Source organism: Mchenga conophoros, linkage group LG17, assembly GCF_057382185.1.
Source record: "Mchenga conophoros isolate Kocher_MC1m ecotype Shallow Benthic linkage group LG17, M_conophoros_male_GT1.1, whole genome shotgun sequence".
NCBI lineage: Eukaryota > Metazoa > Chordata > Actinopteri > Cichliformes > Cichlidae > Mchenga > Mchenga conophoros.
The window spans coordinates 41,298,579-41,319,072 of record NC_140542.1 but is presented as its reverse complement, the minus strand read 5'-3'; the positions used below and the strand labels follow the sequence as shown (position 1 = coordinate 41,319,072).

At 41.1% G+C, this 20,494-nt stretch overlaps 1 protein-coding gene across 1 annotated transcript in view; it reads left to right on the top strand.

Moving 5' to 3' along the window:
- tmtc1 (transmembrane O-mannosyltransferase targeting cadherins 1) overlaps positions 1–20,494 on the top strand; it is a 94,125-nt gene that overhangs the window by 11,428 nt on the left and 62,203 nt on the right. Inside the window, exons 2-4 of the mRNA XM_085251029.1 lie at positions 5,401–5,578; positions 16,091–16,164; positions 16,832–17,008. Coding sequence (XP_085107155.1) covers positions 5,401–5,578; positions 16,091–16,164; positions 16,832–17,008 — 429 coding nt within the window. The remainder of the gene's footprint in view (positions 1–5,400; positions 5,579–16,090; positions 16,165–16,831; positions 17,009–20,494) is intronic.

Genomic DNA, 20,494 nt, shown 5'->3' with positions numbered 1-20,494 from the left:
AAAAATATTAGCCGAACATCATGAAGTCTGTATGTGTTTCATAGTGTCGAGCAACCTTTGTACAGTTAAGGCTAGCAGTTACTACATGACAGAAACACCAATGTTATCTATTTTAATAAAGTTTATGTGTATATACACAGGTCACGCTGATTATTGAACAAAAACGGTATTTGGTGACACACAAACAGGGTTTTTCAAAGTAGAGTTCTGGTAGTTTCCACATGCCGGTTGTTGGTGTGCAGAAACACCTTCTGAAAACAATGGCCACCAGGCCAAAGCAATGGTTTTGACTCGATCAGCATTAAATAATAAATATTTATTTATTTATTTCACAAACCAAAAAAACCCTGCCAAGTCAAACATGTGGAGCTACCTGCTGTGGTGACCTCCCATGAAACAGGGAGCAGTTAAAAATAGCTTTCTTCTGTACTGATCAATTTGAAGGAACAAGAAAAGTCAGCGTCTTCCATGCAAGCTGCAGGTGACTGCCGCTATCTGTGAGTGACCAAAGCAGTCACAAAGAGGTTTATGATGCAGCACTGTATACTAATTTTTACTTAGCAGCAGTAAATAACCTCACAACTGGTCAGGGAATGCACATTTTTGATGACCATTGCTTAATAGTGCAGTTGCCAGATGCTCTAGGCCTGTGGGACAAAAACGTTTTGGAGAAAACAGATGGAATTGCATATCCAGTATGTGAAAAGGCCTTTGTTAGCAATAAAACCGATATTAACTCATTCACTGCCAGCCATTTTCAAATCAGGTAACTCCCCACTGCCAGGGTTTTTGAGCATTTTTACTCATTTTTGAAGAGCCACAGAAAACTGTGTGTTATGATCATATAAACGCTGAACCTACCAAAATGAAGAACAGACTCTCTTCTTTCATCCAAAAAAAAAAAGCTTGTTTCTACCATTTTCCATTCTTTAGTAATCCGCTGTAGAAGAGAGGTGGGTTCCACCAAAAATGCCTGTTTTGACCAAAAAAAGGGAGAAAACGAGCTTTTTGTGAAAAATACATTTCAAGCAGAAACGTGCCTTTGACACTAATATTTCTTGCTTTGTGACACCTCTAACATATAAAATAGTTTTTCACTTCTATAAAACAGAAATAACACTGAGAAAGGTTATGTTTTATCAAAACAATTCATTTACAAATATATGAAAAAATAAAATGTACATAGTGAAACATTTATTCACAATGAATAATTCACTTTTGTGTGGTAATCATTATAACACTTTCCGGGATGCAAGGGCACACAACAAGACTTGCACCACATTTTTGTCTCACTGCGCAATCCCTTACGTGCGCAAACCCTGCACCTCCTTGCAGGTCTACTTTTACTGCTGGTGGGCTTCAGTTTTTCAAGTTGGTGCCTGCCTAGGTCACCGTCTAGCCTGCTATCAGGGTCGGTGTTGTAAGGTGCCCTTGGGGTTTTTCTGCCTTTCCAGTCACCTTCCCCTTCAAATCCCACACCTGCCCCCTCCCATTGAAAAACGTAATTGACGTCTATAGACGTCAATGGCAGTCAACGTAAGTTTTTCAATTGACGTCTATAGACGTCAATGGCAGTGAATGAGTTAAGTCAGATTAAGAAAAAGAAATTGTCATTGTTCAGATTTGATATCCAGCTCACACACTGAAAAATTAGGAGCGGTATCAGTATCAATGTATTCTACATCCAAAAACACTGAACTCAGGAAGTTAATCCTCACCAGCAAGAGTTTTTACGTATTCTAGTTCTGGATGTCAGACTCTGTAGTTTTCTCTGGTCCCCTCCTCATGTTTAACTGCATGCTCTCCTTAAATTGCTGTCTGTCTGAGTGGTGTCCAGAAAACGATGTGGGCTTTATAATTAATTGGGAAACTTTCTGAAGGATACCTGGTCTTATTAGGAGAGACTGCATCCATCCCACTCTGAATGGAGCAGCACATTCATTGAAATATGGCCAAATCGGCTGGTCGTGCACCTCTCCGGTGAGCGAAGCAACCATTGCGGCGGGTATACTGGGGCCTTAAATCAGCAAGGTGTGTGTGTGTGTGTGTGTGTGTGTGTTTGGTCAAGCAGCAGGATTGTTTCTTTGTTTGATGACACTCTATTTGCTCTAGACTGTTGCAGCCTCTCAAGCAGTTGCTTAGTTGTCCTTCTCCCTGGTAATATAGTTTTTGAAGAAGTACTAGCAACTTAATGCATCTCATGAGAGCGAAAAGCGTGGCTTACAGCTTTCCACAAGCATCTGCTCCCAGATTTACAGACAAACGCACTTAATGAGTGTGTCTTGATCAGACAATGGAGTAGGAAGGTAATCTCTCACGAGTGGCAGTTGTTGCCTTCTTGCTCACACAGGGAGGAGGCTCACCGCTTTGGGTGGAAGCTTGGAGAGCCGTTTCTTCACACCACCTTTATTAGCTTGCCGTGTGAAAGATTTGGGACCTGCTTCCTGGAGGAGTGTGTGTCAACTATGTTCCTCCATTACAAACATGTGGCGAGAAATCCCACAGCCTTTGTACCTCAGGCGCTGTGTATATGCTAAAGCTGAAGAGAAGGATGTCACATCACTCTGTGGAGATATAAGAACATGTGATGTCTCTGTGAATGTCAGACTGAACTGATCTGCTCCTTTGAAATTCACCTCCACTCACTTATGGAATATTTCCATAAGTTACTGATAAGACCTTAACTGGTTTCAGGGTGGCTGTTTTTCGTTTGTTGTATCTGTCACCTTTAGGAATGTGCTTGGCTGTTGTTGGTGTGTCGATAAACCTACTTGAACCCTTGCTGGAACTATTTAAGCATCACGTGTGAGAAGTAAAGATCGTTAGGTTTGGCATCACTAATTAGAATTTGCTCAGGAAATGTAAATTTAAACAGTTTATATTCCAGTTGTAAATAGACTTAAGTGGATAGATTGTAACATTAAGGCTACAAAAAGACTTTTATTAAAGCTGTTGTACTTTTGACATGTTTAATGCTCTGCATCTTGTTCTATTTAATCTGAACAAGCCCCTAAAAACAGTCAGTGATCACTGTCGCCCTCTCTCGGTTTTTATTACCACTGTTCATTTTAAAGCTCAGTTTTTACCCTTGGGCAACTACAGCCCAGCCCACGCAGCAGTATGTTAACCTCCTAAGACCCGAACTCTTTCATGGCATGCATTTTTAATTTTTCTCTGCTATTTGGGTTGATTGGGACCCGATGAATGTAAAAACAAAGAATTACCAGATTTTTATTTTGTTTTTGTTTTTTTACCTGATTTTTGTTTCTGACAAAAACAAGATCCACATTTCCTCGGAGGGGGCTTTCTGCACCGGGGCTGTGCTGCTGGGGCTCTGTGGGACTTCTCAGCCTGGCTGGGGGCCTTCTTTGCCTCCCTCCTGCTGTGTGCCCAGCCTGGAGGCTGCGGTCTGTGACCGGCTCCCGGTGCAGATGGCTCCCTGTGATAGTGTTTCCTCACCTGGCTCATGTGTGCCCAGCCCAATTTTACTCTTTAAATGTGAGTGTGTGTGTGTGTGTCTGCGCGTGTGTGTGTTTGTGTGCGGGGGGGGGTGTATGTATCCATGATCGTTTATGTTAATGAGAGTGTGGGGAGTGAGTTGGAGGGCGGGGTGGGGTGGGCTGCTTTTAACCATGTAAAGCACTTTGTGCTACATCTTTGTATGAAAAGTGCTTTATAAATAAAGATTGATTGAGTGATATGAGGACATTCGCTTTAAATTTTGATAGAACAGTGGCAGTATAATGTCCTCATAAGTGGATATCAGGCCCTTGTAGAGCAAAATTTAGTATTTTGGTCTAAACAACCCAAAATGTGATGTCCACATATGTGGACGCCAGGTCCTAGGAGGTAATGACTAACCTCGTATTGTGGATGGATTATCTCAGTTGTTCTCCTGACTGAAGTTTGGTCCGTTTACAGCATCCTGCCATGCGATTGCATTTGTCCCTAACCATCGGAAACCCTCACGTTAACTTTTATCGAGTGGAAAAAAGTTAGCGTTCATCCTCCAGCTTCACTGTTTATGTTATGCTAACATAGCCGTGTCGCTAGCAATCACGTAGCACATCGTTATATAGTAGCTAGCCCAACTTCAGTAACCTTACAAACGTCACTGCTGTTTAGTTTTCTGTCTTCATTCATGTTGGAAATGACAGCAGAGCTGTACGTTTGGATTTTTCAGAAATCTCTGTCAGAACATGCTATATCATGTTTAGGTGGAAGCTAGCGAGCTAACTTCCTGCTAACTTCTAACTCTGTTGTTTTCATGGATGCCTGGATGTTAAACTTAAGTGTTACACCTGGTAAAGCAGCAACGCTGATCATTTTATTAAAGATGAAAGAATTTAGACAGTTTATAACTCTCAGTGATTCTGCAGTGTTCGTTTGACTTTGGGACCTGAAACGGACGGAGTTTAGGACCCAGATTACTCCGCAAGGCTCCTGACTACAACAATTCATCAAACGGTGCGGCTTCGTAGCTTACCAAAGCCATACTAAAACATTTTTGACAGAGGTTTGAGCGCCGTGTAGCACATAAAATCGGTTCGAGGTCAGTAAGCACAACCAGAATTCATACTTAAGGCGCACTGTCGATTTTTGAGAAAAGTAATGGATTTTAAGTGCGTAAGATACAGAAGAAAAGAATAAATCGCGATATATATCATTACCACACATGCTTCAAATTATACTGCGATATGGATTTTAGGCCATATCGCCCAGGCCTAACACCCAGCCTCATAGAACCCACATAGCAGAGCCATTTTCTCCAGTGTTTTATATATTTCTCATACTCTAAATTCACTAAAAAAGAGTTATCTTTTTCATCTTATAAATCTCTCAAGTTACATCAATCCAGCTGTGTTTAATTGTTGGTGAATCCTGTGTTAGCCATCTTTTGGTCAGTGCCTTTTTACTTGCAGCCAACAGCAGACCAAGTATTTATTCTGCACTCTTTATGTCTGAGGGTGTGTATCCTAAAATATAGATTTGAAATCAAAGGGTAAATATGTGCTAAAGATGTTTTGAATAGCTTTATGAACATCTTTCCAGTATAATGCATCAACTTTGAGGACAAAATGTTCACTTACTTGCTCTAACATTTTCCTTCAAAGCAATCATGTTGTGTTTGAAATTCATGCCACTGTGAAAACTGAGATTCTGTTAAGAATTATAAGACGGTCACCTTATCCACGAACACAGAACCGAATTTACTTCAGGAATTGTCTCAGTAAATCCAAAGATGTGCATGTGTTTTAGACAAGGCTGTCCCCTAACAGTGTCGGTCTTTGAGAAAAATAAAGATATTAAACTTTATTTTTCACTCTCTTAATGATATTTTAAGATTTCTATTTTTTATACTTTGTCCATCTCACAGAGCTGAATTTTTCTCTCTGTTAGGTTGAACATCGTGCTGGGTGGTATGACACCTCTGTATTTCCACATTGTCAACGTGTGTTTGCACTGCACCGTAACCTGCCTGCTGATGCACGTATGCCAGTGCCACGTGTTTGAAAACCGCCGCCTGGCCTTCGTCACGGCGCTCCTCTTCACCGTGCACCCTGTCCACACCGAGGCTGTGAGTATAACCATAAAGTTACAGGCTGCTCGGGGAATATGACAACAGAGTTTCAGTTATCACATGAAACATATTGAACTTGACTGTCCTGGCCCACTAGAACTGGTTTCCACTTCAACATCTCAGACAAAGAGGTTCATTCAAAATGATAAATTTTTCCTCCTCTAAGTTGAAACGTTGACCACAGGATAGTCACAGGATATTTCATTCATTTGAAATGGTAACCAACAGAGCAGTGACTTTTATCTTCTCAAGTCTATCTTCATTAAGCTGCTCCCGCTGCTCGTTTTGTTGCTTTTTGTCACACATTTGTCAGACAGCCATTCCCCTTGTTGCCAGGTTTCAAAAATGAAGGTTTTGATTTTCATGAAGCATCAATCTGTGTCTGTGTTTTCTCCTGTATTTTGGGATGAGATCATATGTCTGGGTGGAGCTGATGGTCTGTGTTCCAGTTAGAAACTGAGTCATTATTGTAGAGACCAAGTTGTCACAGTGGAAAGCTGGACTGAAAGACAGCACAGAGGCACTAATCATGGCAGCACAGGAACAAGCTCTGAGCACAGATCCATAGAGGCTGGGGTCCATCACAGCAGGCAAGACCCCAGGTGCAGGCTGTGTAAAGATGCCCCAGAGACAATCCAGCACATAACAGCAGGGTGCAAGATGCTAGCAGGCAGGGCATACATGGAACGCCATAACCGAGTGGCCGGCATAGTGTACAGGAACATCTGTGCCGAGTATAACCTGGAAGTCCCGAGGTCACAATGGGAGACGCCCCCAAGGGTGGTGGAGAACGACCGAGCTAAGATCCTGTGGGACTTCCACATACAGACGGACAAAATGGTGGTGGCTAACCAACCGGACATAGTGGTGGTAGACAAACAGAAGAAGACGGCTGTAGTGATCGATGTAGCGGTTCCCAATGACAGCAACATCAGGAAGAAGGAACACGAGAAGCTGGAGAAATACCAAGGGCTCAGAGAAGAGCTGGAGAGGATGTGGAGGGTGAAGGTGACGGTGGTCCCCGTGGTAATCGGAGCACTAGGTGCGGTGACTCCCAAGCTAGGCGAGTGGCTCCAGCAGATCCCGGGAACAACATCAGAGATCTCTGTCCAGAAGAGCGCAGTCCTGGGAACAGCTAAGATACTGCAGGACCCTCAAGCTCCCAGGCCTCTGGTAGAGGACCTCAGCTTGAAGGATAGACCGCCCGCAGGGGCAGTTGGAGAATTACTGTATATCTGTTAATGATAATGATATTTCAGTCATTAACAGATTTAGAAAATGACAACCAAAAAATGCTTCTAAAACCAAATGACAACAAACAATTGAAGGAGGTGATGAAATCGCTGACCATCTTGGTATGCAGAGGAAATCAGTGGCCAGGCAATAGTAACTGATTTCTGACTGACTTCTTCACTGAGTATTCATATTTTTTTCACGATATAAACTTGTATGACAAATAGATTGCAATATATGAAAGAAGAAGAAGAAAGATTGTTTAATTTATTTAAATTATCTATTCATTTTGTTCATCTAAAATCATCCCTCAAATGGAGCAACTTTTCCCTGTCAGAGCCAAAGGATCAAGGAAAGGAGAAAGAAAGCATTATCAAGCTACGGGGGCAAAGCTTTGAGAAACACAGCAGGGCTCAGGTATCCTGCTATCAGCAGTGTTGGGCAAGTTACTTTGAAAAAGTAATTAATTATAGTCACTAGTTACTTCTTCAAAAAGGTAACTGAGTTAGTAATTGAGTTACAATATTCTAAAAGTAATTAATTACTTGAAAAGTAACTATTGCGTTAGCCTAAACAAAAAAAAAAAGTTTAACCCTCTGGGGTCCAGGGTATAATTGGCCATTTTTAACTACTTTTGATTTTCGTGTCTGAAATTACAGTTAGGTTTTCATTTTGACATACTGTATTAACACAACTGATCTAAAATCAGACAAATTTCAATAAGATGCCACACAAATTATTTGTGCCACTCCAAAAAAATAATTTCTGTCCACTATAAAGGAGAACATCACAGGCTGATACCTGCAGGTCTGACAGCAGCAGGTGTATCACTACTGTTTCTACCTGGAGACAGCAGTCGCCTCATTGTCACAACACTACACATTAACTACACACTCCAAACACGCTAAACGTCACAAATCTCTCACATCTCAAAACTCCTTCTCTCTGTTTTTCTGCTGTCTCTCTCTCTCCTAAAACTTCCCCTGTTTTTTTTTGTTTTGTTTTTTTGCTCATAAGCAGAGAGTGCTCGCTGCGCTGTCCTTAGACAGTAAACGTGACCAAACTATTGAGGAAAAACACGCGTATATATTTTTTATCATGACTCTGGTTTTACTGGCCTATCAACACAGTTTATACACTGGTATATGTCACCTTGTTGCTTTGTCTTTAAGTGGTCATGTGATTGGCTTACCACGACTACTTTATTCTTCCTCAGTCAAACAGCAGCACTCATGCGATTGTTTTGCCCCCTTAGCTCCAGGTGTTGTTCTAGACAGTGATCGTGATCGCCGTCCGCGGGAGCGCGCAGCCACTTAAAGCTGTAGCGTCCAGATTACTTACAGCTACTTCCTGCAGCTGGTATAAGGTGCGGTAAGCTGAACACAGCTTCAACCGTCTGTTAGTTGAAGAATAGTAACGCAAACGCATTTTCTTGTTAGTAACTGTAACAGCGTTGTAATGATAGGAATAGTAATTAGTTAGATTACTCGTTAATGAAAGAAGTAATGCCGTTATTCCCATCACTGGCTATCAGTCCTCTGAGTTCTTTGTGCCCTCAGCTCAACCTCCATGTGATTCCCAAAGGGCAACATTTCTCCTGATCTGCCTCTGAGAGGTGGTGAGTCAAGTTCTGTAAGCTTACAGTCTACGACTCTTCTCACTCACTTCAACAGGTGAGACAACAACAAAGGGCTCAGACGTTCACTACAGGAGCGCTGCAGAGAAATTGGAGATGGAAGGAGCAGAAGGGGAGGGTAGATGAATGTGTAGCGTGGAAAAAGAGCTGTATAGAAATTGGCACACGAGGGTGATGAAAGGAAATCAGAGGCAGGCAAAGAGAGATCGGGCAAGAAAATAGGAATTGAGTGCAGCAGGGGCTGTAACAGGACAGAGAGACATTAAGAGAAAGAAGCGAGGGAGAGAGACAGAGAGAGTGAACTGGAAAGACTACGCAGTAGAAAACAAAGTGAGAATAGGAAGCATGAAACAGCTAGTTCAGTCTTGCATAGACTTTGATGCTCATCTCAGGCCCAAACTCTTGGATCGGTTGGGGGAGAGGATGAGGAGCTGCTAATTGGCTGTAACACACATGCTGATAAATACTAATAGGAGTGAAAAATGTATTTTGTGTTAATGTGTTTCTGCCATCAAATTCAAAGTGCTGATTTGTTTCTTATAAATATATATTTTGTGAACTTCGTGTTTTCCATGAATGTTTTCTTTTATGAATAAAATGGGGGTTTACAGTATTTGCAAATCATTTTGTTCATCAGGTTTTTATGTACATTTTGCACAGGTGCTCTTTTTGGAATGGGGGCTGTCTGTCTGTGGCTGTTATAGATAATAGATATTTACAACCTCTCTCTCAGTTACACCTAGCACATCTGGAGGTGCTTAGAAGCCACATGAGAACAACACTGCTCAAAAATGAACTCAACACATTTTAATAAGAGTTTGACATCGAGTCAGGTAAGCTGGGCATACACTGTGCAATTTTTGGCCCATTTTGAGCCGAGTTTTCAGTTGTGTGACCGTTTTGGGGATCAGCCCGAGTTTCGCCTTAATAACGTGTCGTGCATAGGGATGGGTATCGTTTAGGTTTTATCCAATACCAGTACCAAACCGGTACTTTTGAAACGGTGCCGGTGCTTAAAGAATGGAGAACACACACTTTGTCCAAAAACCTCATGTTCAGCTGTTTTTTTGTAAAAAGATGTTAGCCTTTTCTGCAGCTATAGGGCATATATGGTATCACTTTTGGCTGGAAGCAGTGCTTAAAAAATGGAAAAAACACAAACTTTGTCCAAAAACCTCTCATGTTTAGCTGTTTTCCACTTTTTCTTTGGTCATTTTTGGCCAGGGTGAAGGGAGCATCTGCCATCAAACAAGAAGGCAGCCGCATGCAACTACGACGGTGTTTGCTAGTTCACCTTACATGCATTAATGTAATAACGTGGTTAGCCTACTCAACGTAAATTACACACGAACAACATTAAGCGACTCACCCAGAGAAGAACGGCTGCTGCTGCATCATCATCCTCATCATTTCTGCTACACTGGCAGGGCTAGGGGCCAGGACTCTCCTCTTCAGGTTCTTGGGGGATGTTGCTAACTCCGGGTCCGTTAACAGGCACCACACCCGCAGTAGATGTGCTCGGTGTGAGGTCTCGCAGCAAGCTATCAATAACGGTGCATTTCACGGCTTTTAAAAAAAACGCTATGCGTCGCCAGGCGTTTCATCAGATTCGAGGAGTTACCTCCTTTGACAGTATCACAGTATCACCTTAAAGCACTTGTTGCTGCTGAGTTTGCATATTTTGCTGTGAAGTACAGCCAGACTTTTGCCCGCTTCACCTTGGGCATTTTTAATCTGTAGCTCTGCTCTAAAAGAACTTACGTACCTGGGCCCGCCTACTATCCCTGGAGAGGTAAAATGATTGGCTAGAATTCAAAGTGCATGACATCTCAGGGGAAAAAAAAGCACCGAAATAAAGCACCGAAATAAAGCACCGAAATGTGCGCTGCTTTTCAGTCTGGTCACTACCGTTTATGTCAGGATACCAGTACCCATCCCTAGGCGTGCATCGTGTAGTATACGTGGCGTAACGAGAAGCAATTAACACCTCACGACCAGCTGCCTATCAGCAGTCGTTTGGTTGCAAGAAAATCAAACCTGTCGGCCGTCGTGATTGTAGCTGCCTGTTCAATATTTTTCATTAGCAATTTAGCAAAGTTGATGGTGGTGTGTGTGTCTGTGTGAGTGAAAGACGGAGAGGGAGAGCGAGACACAGATTTTGTGTTATAAGCTTCATGTTATGTACGTACAGTGTGAGCACTCAGGTCGCATCACAGCATCGGGCCGTTTGGTGAGAGACCCTGCATCCTGACCTACGAACTTCCAACCCCTGAGACTCAATCATACAGTTTGAGCAGGAGCTGAATAACGCGACTGAAAAATTCGCAGTGTATGCCCAGCTTTAAACTTCTAGACCATCCGTCTGATCAGTTAAGTAGCAAGGGGGTGAAATAACAAGAGGTACACTACAGGGGCAACAGTGAGGCAGTCCCCAAAATTGGAATGGTTGTACGGGTGGAGGCAGCTTTCCCTCCTCATTTTCTCAGTTTTTCACTTGTTTTTTTCTCTGTAGACCTTACAAAGGTTTGCACAAATATGCGTGCCATTCCCAGATGACTGGCTTTGTATAAACAGGCAGTTATACTAGGAGAGCAGGACAGAGCCATAGACTGTCCTTAACCCATCATCAAGACCGGTATCTGCTCCTCTCTGCAAGTAGAAACAGGATGAGCACTAACAGAAGCCTAAAAGCTGACCTCTACCAGGCCACTGGTGTGAGTGTTGTCAAACAGACTTCGTGAGGATGGCCTGAGGGGCTGACGTTAATGATCGTGACATTTTATGCTCATGTTTCCATGAGCATGGCGATCCGTTAGTGCCAGGGCTGCACAGTTATACATATTTTAATCATAATCATGATTTTGGCTTCCCACAACCATGTGAACATGATCACGTAATGCTCAAAGTGTGTGCCCCTCCACTTAAAACGCAAGCAGTCTGGACAAGTAACAGTAGGTTAATTGACAAAAATCTAAATAGCTTGCCCTTGGAAAGCTGAAGATCATCATCCAGTGTTTGGCACAAGTAATGTTCACCAGGAACAAAGTCAGCAAGATGACTTCAAGTCATTTGTTCAATTAATTGTAGACAGAACTAACAAAAGATTAGACAGCATTCTAAAGGATGTACAGGATGTTAAGTCCAGCCTGCAATTCACGGATGGTGTTGTCGGTCAGCTGCAAACCAAAGAGAAAAGTATTAAAAGCAAATTGAAAGAAAGAGTTTGAATTAGTGGTCAGCAGCATATGCGGGGAAACCAAAGAGTTAACAACCAAGTTGGATTGTTTAGAAAATGAATAGAGGAGGAATAACATCGTGGTGGATGGATTAATAGACGAACATGCAGAAACTTGGGAAGCATTAGAGCAGGGGTGGCCAACCCGCGGCTCTCCAGCCGCATGCGGCTCTTTGCCTGGTTTCATGCGGCTCTTACATTCATATCAAAGATTGTGTTTGTGTTTTGAGGTTTTTTTGTGTTGTTGTTTTAAAATGTGCACATTCGCTTCACTTGAGTTCAATACTGTATTTTCATCAAATGGCCATGTGTGTGAGATGAAAATACTGCAAAATTTCCCAGTAGGAGCAAGTTCGCCCTTAAAATGGCAGGGAAAAAATGCACAGTGAAAAGAAAATATGAAGATGAACAAAGGACGTTTTTAACAGAGTGGGAGAGTTTATATTTTTTTTTTGTTGAACGCAATGGTAAGCCATTCTGCCTTATATGTCAGACGTCATTAGTGCATTTCAAAGCTTCAAATCTTCAGCGCCACTTCAGCTCACTCCATGCTAACATCGACCAGGAATTTCCAAAAGGGACTGAACTTCACAAGCACACTTTGAAAAGTCAGGCAGAAAAGCAGATACAGTTTTTCCAAAAATTTACGAAGCGGTCAGAGACCATAACGCTCGCATCCTATCAGCTGGCTTGGGAACATTGCACGGGCTAAAAAGCCATACAATGAAGGGGAGTTCGTTAAAAAATGCCTCAGTGACGTTGTTGAAATCTTGTCTCCTGAAAACAACAAATTAAACCGCGTGGTATCAGACGTCCAACTGTCCCGCCACACTGTTGAACACAGAATATCGGACATTAACACGGCTATTGAATCACAGTTGCACTCTGACCTTCAAGCATGTGAGTATTTTAGTGTCGCTTTGGATGAGAGTTGTGATATAGAAGACAAGCCTCAGTTGGCAATATTTGCACGGTCTGTGTCAAACGATTGTGTGATCAAAGAGCTCCTGGATATTGTGCCATTAAAAGACAGAACCCGTGGCATAGATGTGAACAAACCATGATGGCTGCATTTGAAAAAGCAAATCTGCCCATAACAAAATTAACTGCAATAGCCACGGCTGGAGCACCAGCCACGATGGGATCTGTGAACGGGCTTGTGGGGCTGTGCAAAGCTGACCAAACTATTCCTGACTTTTGGATCATCCACTGCATCATCCACATGGAGCAACTCGTGTCTAAATCATTGAATTTAGATAACGTCACGAAGCCTGTGATGGAAATCGTCAACTATATCCGCACACATGCGCTTAGCCACAGGCAATTCAAGAATCTCATTGCTGAGCTGGACCAAGGGCTTCCAGGTGACCTGCCGCTGCACTGTGAGGTGGCTGTCAAAAGGCCGGGTACTCTCTCGCTTCTTTGAGCTTTTGGATGCCGTGAAACTGTTTATGGAAGAGAAGGACTATCCCGAGCTCTCGAACCTCAAGTGGATTATGGATCTGGCCTTTTTGGTCGACATGCTGTGTCACTTGGACAGACTGAACCTGACCCTGCAGGGTAAGTTAAAAATGCTGCCTGACCTGGTGCAAAGTGTGTTTGCATTTGTCAACAAACTGAAGCTGTTCAAGACATATTCAAAAGGGAGTTATAGCATTTTCCCACTGCTAAAAGCCAGCGGGCAAGTCGCCAGCGCTGCCCTGAGTAAGCAAAGAGCCAGATATGCAACGCTGATTGAAAACTTGCACGAAAGCTTCGTGACCCGGTTCCATGATCTACAATTGAAAAGGCCACAGATTACGTTCCTCGTCGACCGATTTAATGCAGAGACCGGCTGTTTGAAAGTCCCGCTAGTCACAGATGAAGCTGCGGCTGAGTTGGAGATGATCGATCTTTGTGAAAAGGACCAATTGAAACCTGCTTTAAGGGAAGGGACCATTGAGTTCTGGAAAAGTGTGCCAATGGAAAAATACCCCAATGTCAAATGGGCCGCGCTTAAGATACTGTCAATGTTTGGGTCAACATACGTCTGCGAGTCTGTGAAATCAAAGCATCGATCTGTTCTGACTGACACTCGAATTGCTTCGAGTGGCAACAACGGAATACAAGCCAGATTTGAAGAGGATTGTTCAAGGCAAGGAATGCCAGAAGTCCCACTAAACAACATGCATTGTAGAAGTAAATGCTATTGTAGATTATTATATTTTTGTTTGTGGACTTGGTTAAACTGAGAGTTTGTGTGTGTGAGACAGTGCACACAATGTTCATTGTTGAAAATGACTGGCCTGTGGTTTTAGTACTGTAGGAGTCCATTTCTGTCATTATCATGTTGGTGTGTGACATTTACAATAAATCTGGCTGAGCAGAGGTGTGTGTGTGTGTGTGTGTGTGTGTGTGTGAGAGAGAGGGAGGATGGGTGATGTTCATGTGTGCCCATGTGTATGATGTGGCTCTTTGCGGTAACACAGTAAAAGAAAAAAAAGTGGCTCTTGGTCTCTGACTGGTTGGCCACCCCTGAATTAGAGGATAAAGTCCAACACTTGCTGAAGAACCAGCAGGGCCTCGACAGCGACACGTTCAAATCGAACGCGGTCACGTATGGCTGAGCCAGGCAGATTGTGGTCAGGTTACAAAGATCAGGAAGAAGAGGAAAGAACTATTACTACAGCTGAGAGTGGCCAGAGACAGAGGTGATATTGCCGTCCTGAAACATGATAAATTTATTGTTAAACCGAGGTCCCGGAATGCTGGATTTAACATTTACACTTTCAGTAATATTGCCATTTAACGGCTAGAAATCAGAATCAGAATGCTGATTCTGATTTCTAGCCGTTATGGTTGATCAGTTTATTCCCGGATTCTCCGCAAAATATTTTTCAGTAGCTCATGGTAGTATTTGTAGCCTTAAATATAAGTTTCAGGAAATTCAGTCATTGCTGTCAACAAACTCATTTCTGAGACACATTTAGGTGCTGCCTTTGAGAATAATGAATTTGAAATGAATGGTTATAAGTTGTATAGGAAAGACTTAAACAGATTTGGAGGGGGTGTTGCCTTATATATATTAATGACAATGTGGCACGCAAACTACGTATGAACTTAATGTTTGACGATCTGGAAATCGTGTGGGTTCAGTTACACCCGCTCCATGGCACGCTGTTATTGGTAGGTTGCTGCTACAGACGCCCTAGTAGCAATACGTTGTATGTAGAACGAATCTGTGAAATGTTGGAAAGATGGAAGACAAGGACATATTTTTATTTGGAGATTTTAATATTAATTGGTCATCTACTTCTTGTCCTTTAAGGAAAAAGAAGAGTTCATTAGCATCTACTGCTGTCTGTCTCAGATGGTAATCATTCCCACGCGGATGACGGTCAACAGAGGCAGGTCATAGGTCATCATCTTGTATTGATCATATATATACAAATGTTCCTGAACAATGCTTAAACATTGTCTCTGTTCCAGTTAGTTATAGTGACCATAATCTTGTAGGCTTGACCAAGAAAATGAAACCACTGAAAACTGCACGAGAGATTGTTTTTCGTAGATCATACATAAACTTTAACACAGACAAATATTTTAATAAGAAGAATTTATATTATCAACATGAGCTCAAGGAGGCCAATAAGGACAGAAAGAAGATGTGGAAAGTTTTAACCAATATAATGGGCAGAGTGATGCTCTGGTGGTGCCACACATCAGCACAGATGGAATGTTTATAAGTAAAGCTAAGGATATATTTCAAGATTTACTACAGCAATAAAATAACAAATTTAAAATGAGTAGAGGAGAGCCCATCCTATCATGCTATCATGGATAATAAGCAATGCCAATTTAAGTTTGAGGCAGTGAATGTTGAGACGATGGAGCGTTTATTAATATCACTTCCTGATGATACATCTTCAGGTTCTGATAACATAGACAGTAAACTGCTCAAAGCTGCAGCCAAGTTTGTGTCCCTTCCTATACATCACATAGATGTTTGGCATGCAGCTTATTTCCATCGCAGTGGAATGAATCGGAAAGAATTCCAATTCCAAAAAATAAGAATGCTGTTTTTAATGGTGTCAGTAGCAGACCTGTTAGTCTAAGTAAAGTTCTGGGGAGAATTGTTTATGAACAAATCATGCTTGCCCAACGGAAACACGTGTGTGATCAGACATTATAGAAAAGCCTTAATACTTATTCTTGGCACCAGTAACCATGAGCCATGGTCACACTGCGTATCGCTCTCAAGGTTTGAAAGGAAAGTACAGAGGCTGGTTCTACTGAGACAGTGATGTGCAGCTCACTGTAGCATAGCAACAGTAATGGGCTGCACATAGACATCCAGCAGTGTGTCCTCAATGGAGCATTCTGGCACATGCGTAATCTCTCAAATCTGTGCACGTCTGTTTCGCAGGTGTCTGGTATCGTGGGTAGAGCTGATGTGTTGGCCTGTCTGCTGTTTTTGCTGACATTCCTCTCCTATATTAGGTAAGATATTAGATTATTGTAAGACAACACCATCCTCAACCTCTCTATGCACATTTGCAACTGTAAATTAGATTGGCCTGCCTGAGAGACTGATGCAGATCGAGTGAATAGAATAAACTTGGAAAGCTCCTACAAACGGGTGGTTGTAATACTGAATTATTTTTAACAAGTGAGTGAAAATGTTAAACGGTTTTGTTACTCATGTTCAGTCGTGTAATGCATATGACTTTGTGAGGTTTATGATTACAGCTTGGTGTTTAAAAAGTGAACAGAATCTCAAAGCACATAAGATTTTACAGAGTACTTTTACTGTTACCATAGTTAGATTTGTTACGGGATGGATGGAAAATTGTTCATAAAAACATCATGTTTAGTCTCATTTACATACAGGAAGTGTTACAGCCTATTAGTGTATAATTTATATGTTCAGTATATCAGCTGAACATATAAAAGCTTATGAACACGCAGGTCTGACAGTTCTTAATTACAGCCATAAAAAACATCTAAATTTAGCTAATGTAACAAGTGATTTCTGTCGTTGTGTTAGACGTGCTGCAACATGACTGCCACGTCACATTTAACGAACAGAAGCTGTCCTGAAGCTAGTGACTTTACAAAAGCCGAGCTGTTTTGTTCTCTCATACTTTTGTCTCGTCTCCTCTCTCAGGAGTGTGGGTGGGCGTGTCTCTGAGGACTCGCTGGCCTTCACGGTGTCGTCATCTTCGCTGTTCCTCAGTTTGCTGCTGGGCACCTGCGCCATGCTGGTGAAAGAGACAGGCATCACCGTGTTTGGAGTGTGCTTGCTCTACGACGCCCTGGTGCTTTGCCGCAAGCCTCTCATGTAGTAAGGACACAGGCTCTTCCTTTCTTCCTGTTTATTTTTTCCCCATCTTCTTTTATCTGGCCAACATGTTGCTGAACGTGGGCATCGTTTTTCAGCAAATTCTAACACCTGTGAGCTACCACTACAACCATAAAGAATTTGTTTGTTAGCAGACAAAATGAGCTTTTTCAGGCACCGTGCGCATAAAGAGTAGATCACTGAAAAGCTTCTGTTGGGTTTTACTTTCTCCAAGTAAAAAACACTTTTATATTGAAACAATAATGACAGCTTTCATAAAGAGGTCTAGTGTAAGTCTTGTGTAAAGGTCAAGGTTTGATTTAGACATCTTTACACCCAATCTGTTTTTTATGATCTGTGTTTTATCCGTCTTCACATTTCATTCTATATTTCTGAAAGACTTGCTTTGGACAGGAAGTGAACAAGCTTACTCTAGAAGTGTTAGGGGCTGACTGATTCAAAAAAGCTGGCAATAATTATCACAATATAAATGAATTAAACACAAATATATCAGAGTATGTTTTGTATTTGTGTAACTGGTGACTCCTCTATACATACATTGTGTTCTACTGTATTATGCTCTTGCTCATCCTTTCTCTGTGCTAGTGCTGTCCAAGGTACACGAGATTAAATCTACCAGATTAAAAGATCCAGCAGGCAGTTTGAGGGGATTTTTTTTTATCCATCAGTGAATTTAAAAGATAAGAATTAAACGAGAGCCAGATTAACCCCTTGACCCCACACACTCACTCTTTGTCAGGTTCCCAGTTGTGCACTTTGGCTGCTCTCCCCAGAGCCACACAACCATTTTTAGGCTTAGTTTTGACCTGGACCTTTCAAGCACTTTCTACAGCAATCCAAGAATATGTTTTAACCAACCTTTAACTGTTCCACAGTCTAAACTCGTTGTGGTGACAGAGCCTGGAATAGTCTTCCTCCTGATATTAGATCTGCACAAACGCTCAAACATTTCAAATCGTTAATAAAGAGACATTTTTGTGGTCTGGATTTTAACACACATTGACTTTAATAGCCTTAGTTGTTGTTGTTGTTTTAGTTGTTTTTATTGACATATTGTATTTATTTGTTTTTCTATATTTTACTGCATCATTGTTGTGCATTTTATTTATTTTAGTGGCATTTTACAGTGTTAAGCACTGTTTGGAAATGTGCTATAATAAACAAACTTGACCTAAATACTTGTAACTAGGGATGATTGTTTTAATAATAGAGTATCGATTATTCCTTTGATTAATTGAGTAGTTGGATAAGAAATACTTTTTTTTTATTCATGGGAAATTATAAATATTCAAAAGACAAAAAACTTTTTCAAAATAAACTGCATACAACATCTGTCCAAAAAACTAAACCCTTTGATTGTATTTAAGTGTGCAACGAATGAGTTAGGGTTTATTCAAAGTTATGACAAATTCCTGCGTAAAAATGATCATCATACATAATGAAAACAATCTTATGAAAAATAACTACATTAGTTTTTTGAATATTTTATGTAAAGCCAATACAGTTATGCTGTATATTATATTATATATTGGCATTAGCATTACCTAAGTGCAAAGCTGGAGAAAAGAGTAAGTCATGCCACTGAATGGTTGCTAAAATTAAATCCAAATATGAGCTAGGTGAATGTCCCAAAACATCTGCTATTTTCTGCAGTTAATGCTTAATTATTTAAAGTTGCCATATTTTTGTAGCATGCACATGCTTGACACGAAGGAGGTTAGGGTTAGTTACAAAATACATATATAGAAAAAAAAAAAAATTATTACAACAATTGTTGGGATATTTTATGCATTTTTTCATATTATTGTTGTTTTAGACAAATATGAAATAATTAAGATTATTAGTTAAGCATCTAAGGGCAGTTTCTTGAATGGAAAAAGAGACTGTTTTTACTAGAAGCAGGACTATCACTTTTTCTGATGTACTTTATTCTTCAGTTTTACATATTCATAGAAACAGTATATAATATCTCTACCGTAAGAAGACTCCAGTAATTCAACCACATTATATAGCTTCTTAGAAGTGCAACTATACGTCAGTTCAGTTCAAACCAGTTTTATTTATACAGCACCAAATCACAACAGCAGTCACCTTAAGGTGCTTTATGTTGTAAGGCAGACCCTACACTACACTACAATACACACAATAATACATCCCAACGTGATGACTCATGACATACTTACTAGAGATGGCACGATACCACTTTTTTATGTCCGATACCGATACCGATATCATAAATTTGGATATCTGCCGATACCGATATGAATCCGATATAGTGTTTTTTAATCAACAAAACTGTTTTTTAAAATATCTTGCTGCATTTTGCAAGTCTGCAAGTTCATACTCAAGTTTAAAACAACAACTACACTAAAGCTATTCTGTTATACCTGTATACAAAAAAAATATTTCATAGTTCAGCAATACTGATCAATCTAATAAACTTAGACCTACACCATCCTCCCTATTCTGGTATTTTAAAGAGTACTTAGCGTAAATATTAAGCAACCTAACTAATAGGGTTCCAACTCCCAGCAACAACAAACATAAATAAATAAAAAATAAGGAACCACCCCTCACGCGCCACCTCATGATGCTTAATCGACGTAATCAACCTTAATTTGATGCAGTGTGAAAAAAAATGCACAGAAATCAATTATTTTTCAAGAAATATTAAATAGATTCAACATCTTTCTTCAACAAAATTGCAGACTGCACAGATGGTACCTTCCCAAAGGAAAAAGTACTATAGCTTACTAGGGTATATATTAGACTTAATAGTCACTATATACAGTAATTGACTTCTATTCATTTTACATCAAATTAAAACTTTGGGTGTCAGATAATTATTTATTAAAAGCTCGACATTTTAAATGAGAATAAGAAAGAAAAGTATGTCTTTGTGCCCCCTTTTCCCTGTTCATGCCTTATCGGCCCCCCTGGCTAAACTTTGCTAGATCCGCCCCTGCACAGTTACCAGCGTCAGCTACGTAGAAAAAGATCCTGGTGTAGAAAGAAATATTAAATAAATTCTAACAACAGCTGATCAAGCTTAAACGTGCTGCTGTTGTTCAGCCGCTGGTTTCCTCTTTCTGGTGCAAAGTGGGCCAAAAACAAACAAGAGAGACTCACGACAGAAAAGCCGATCAGCTGATCATTTAAGCAGTTTCACGATTGAAGTAGCAGCCGGAGAGCGAGAGGCAGTCACTTGTTAAGCTTAACGTGGGAATGCTTTACAAACATTCAGAGATGGACTTACACACTTGCTTTACTTCTCTCGGGGATAACTTTGTCGGAGATGAAATGCCAGGTTGCTAGCGAAGCTCCACATGCTATCCAGACCACCGACAGGTCCGGCATGCCACAGCTGCTCTATCACGTGATGCATACTGCTCCGACTTGCTAACGTTCTGAGGTGAGTTACGGCGTGTTGCAAGTTTTGCGAGGTGCTTTCGTGATATTTAATGGATC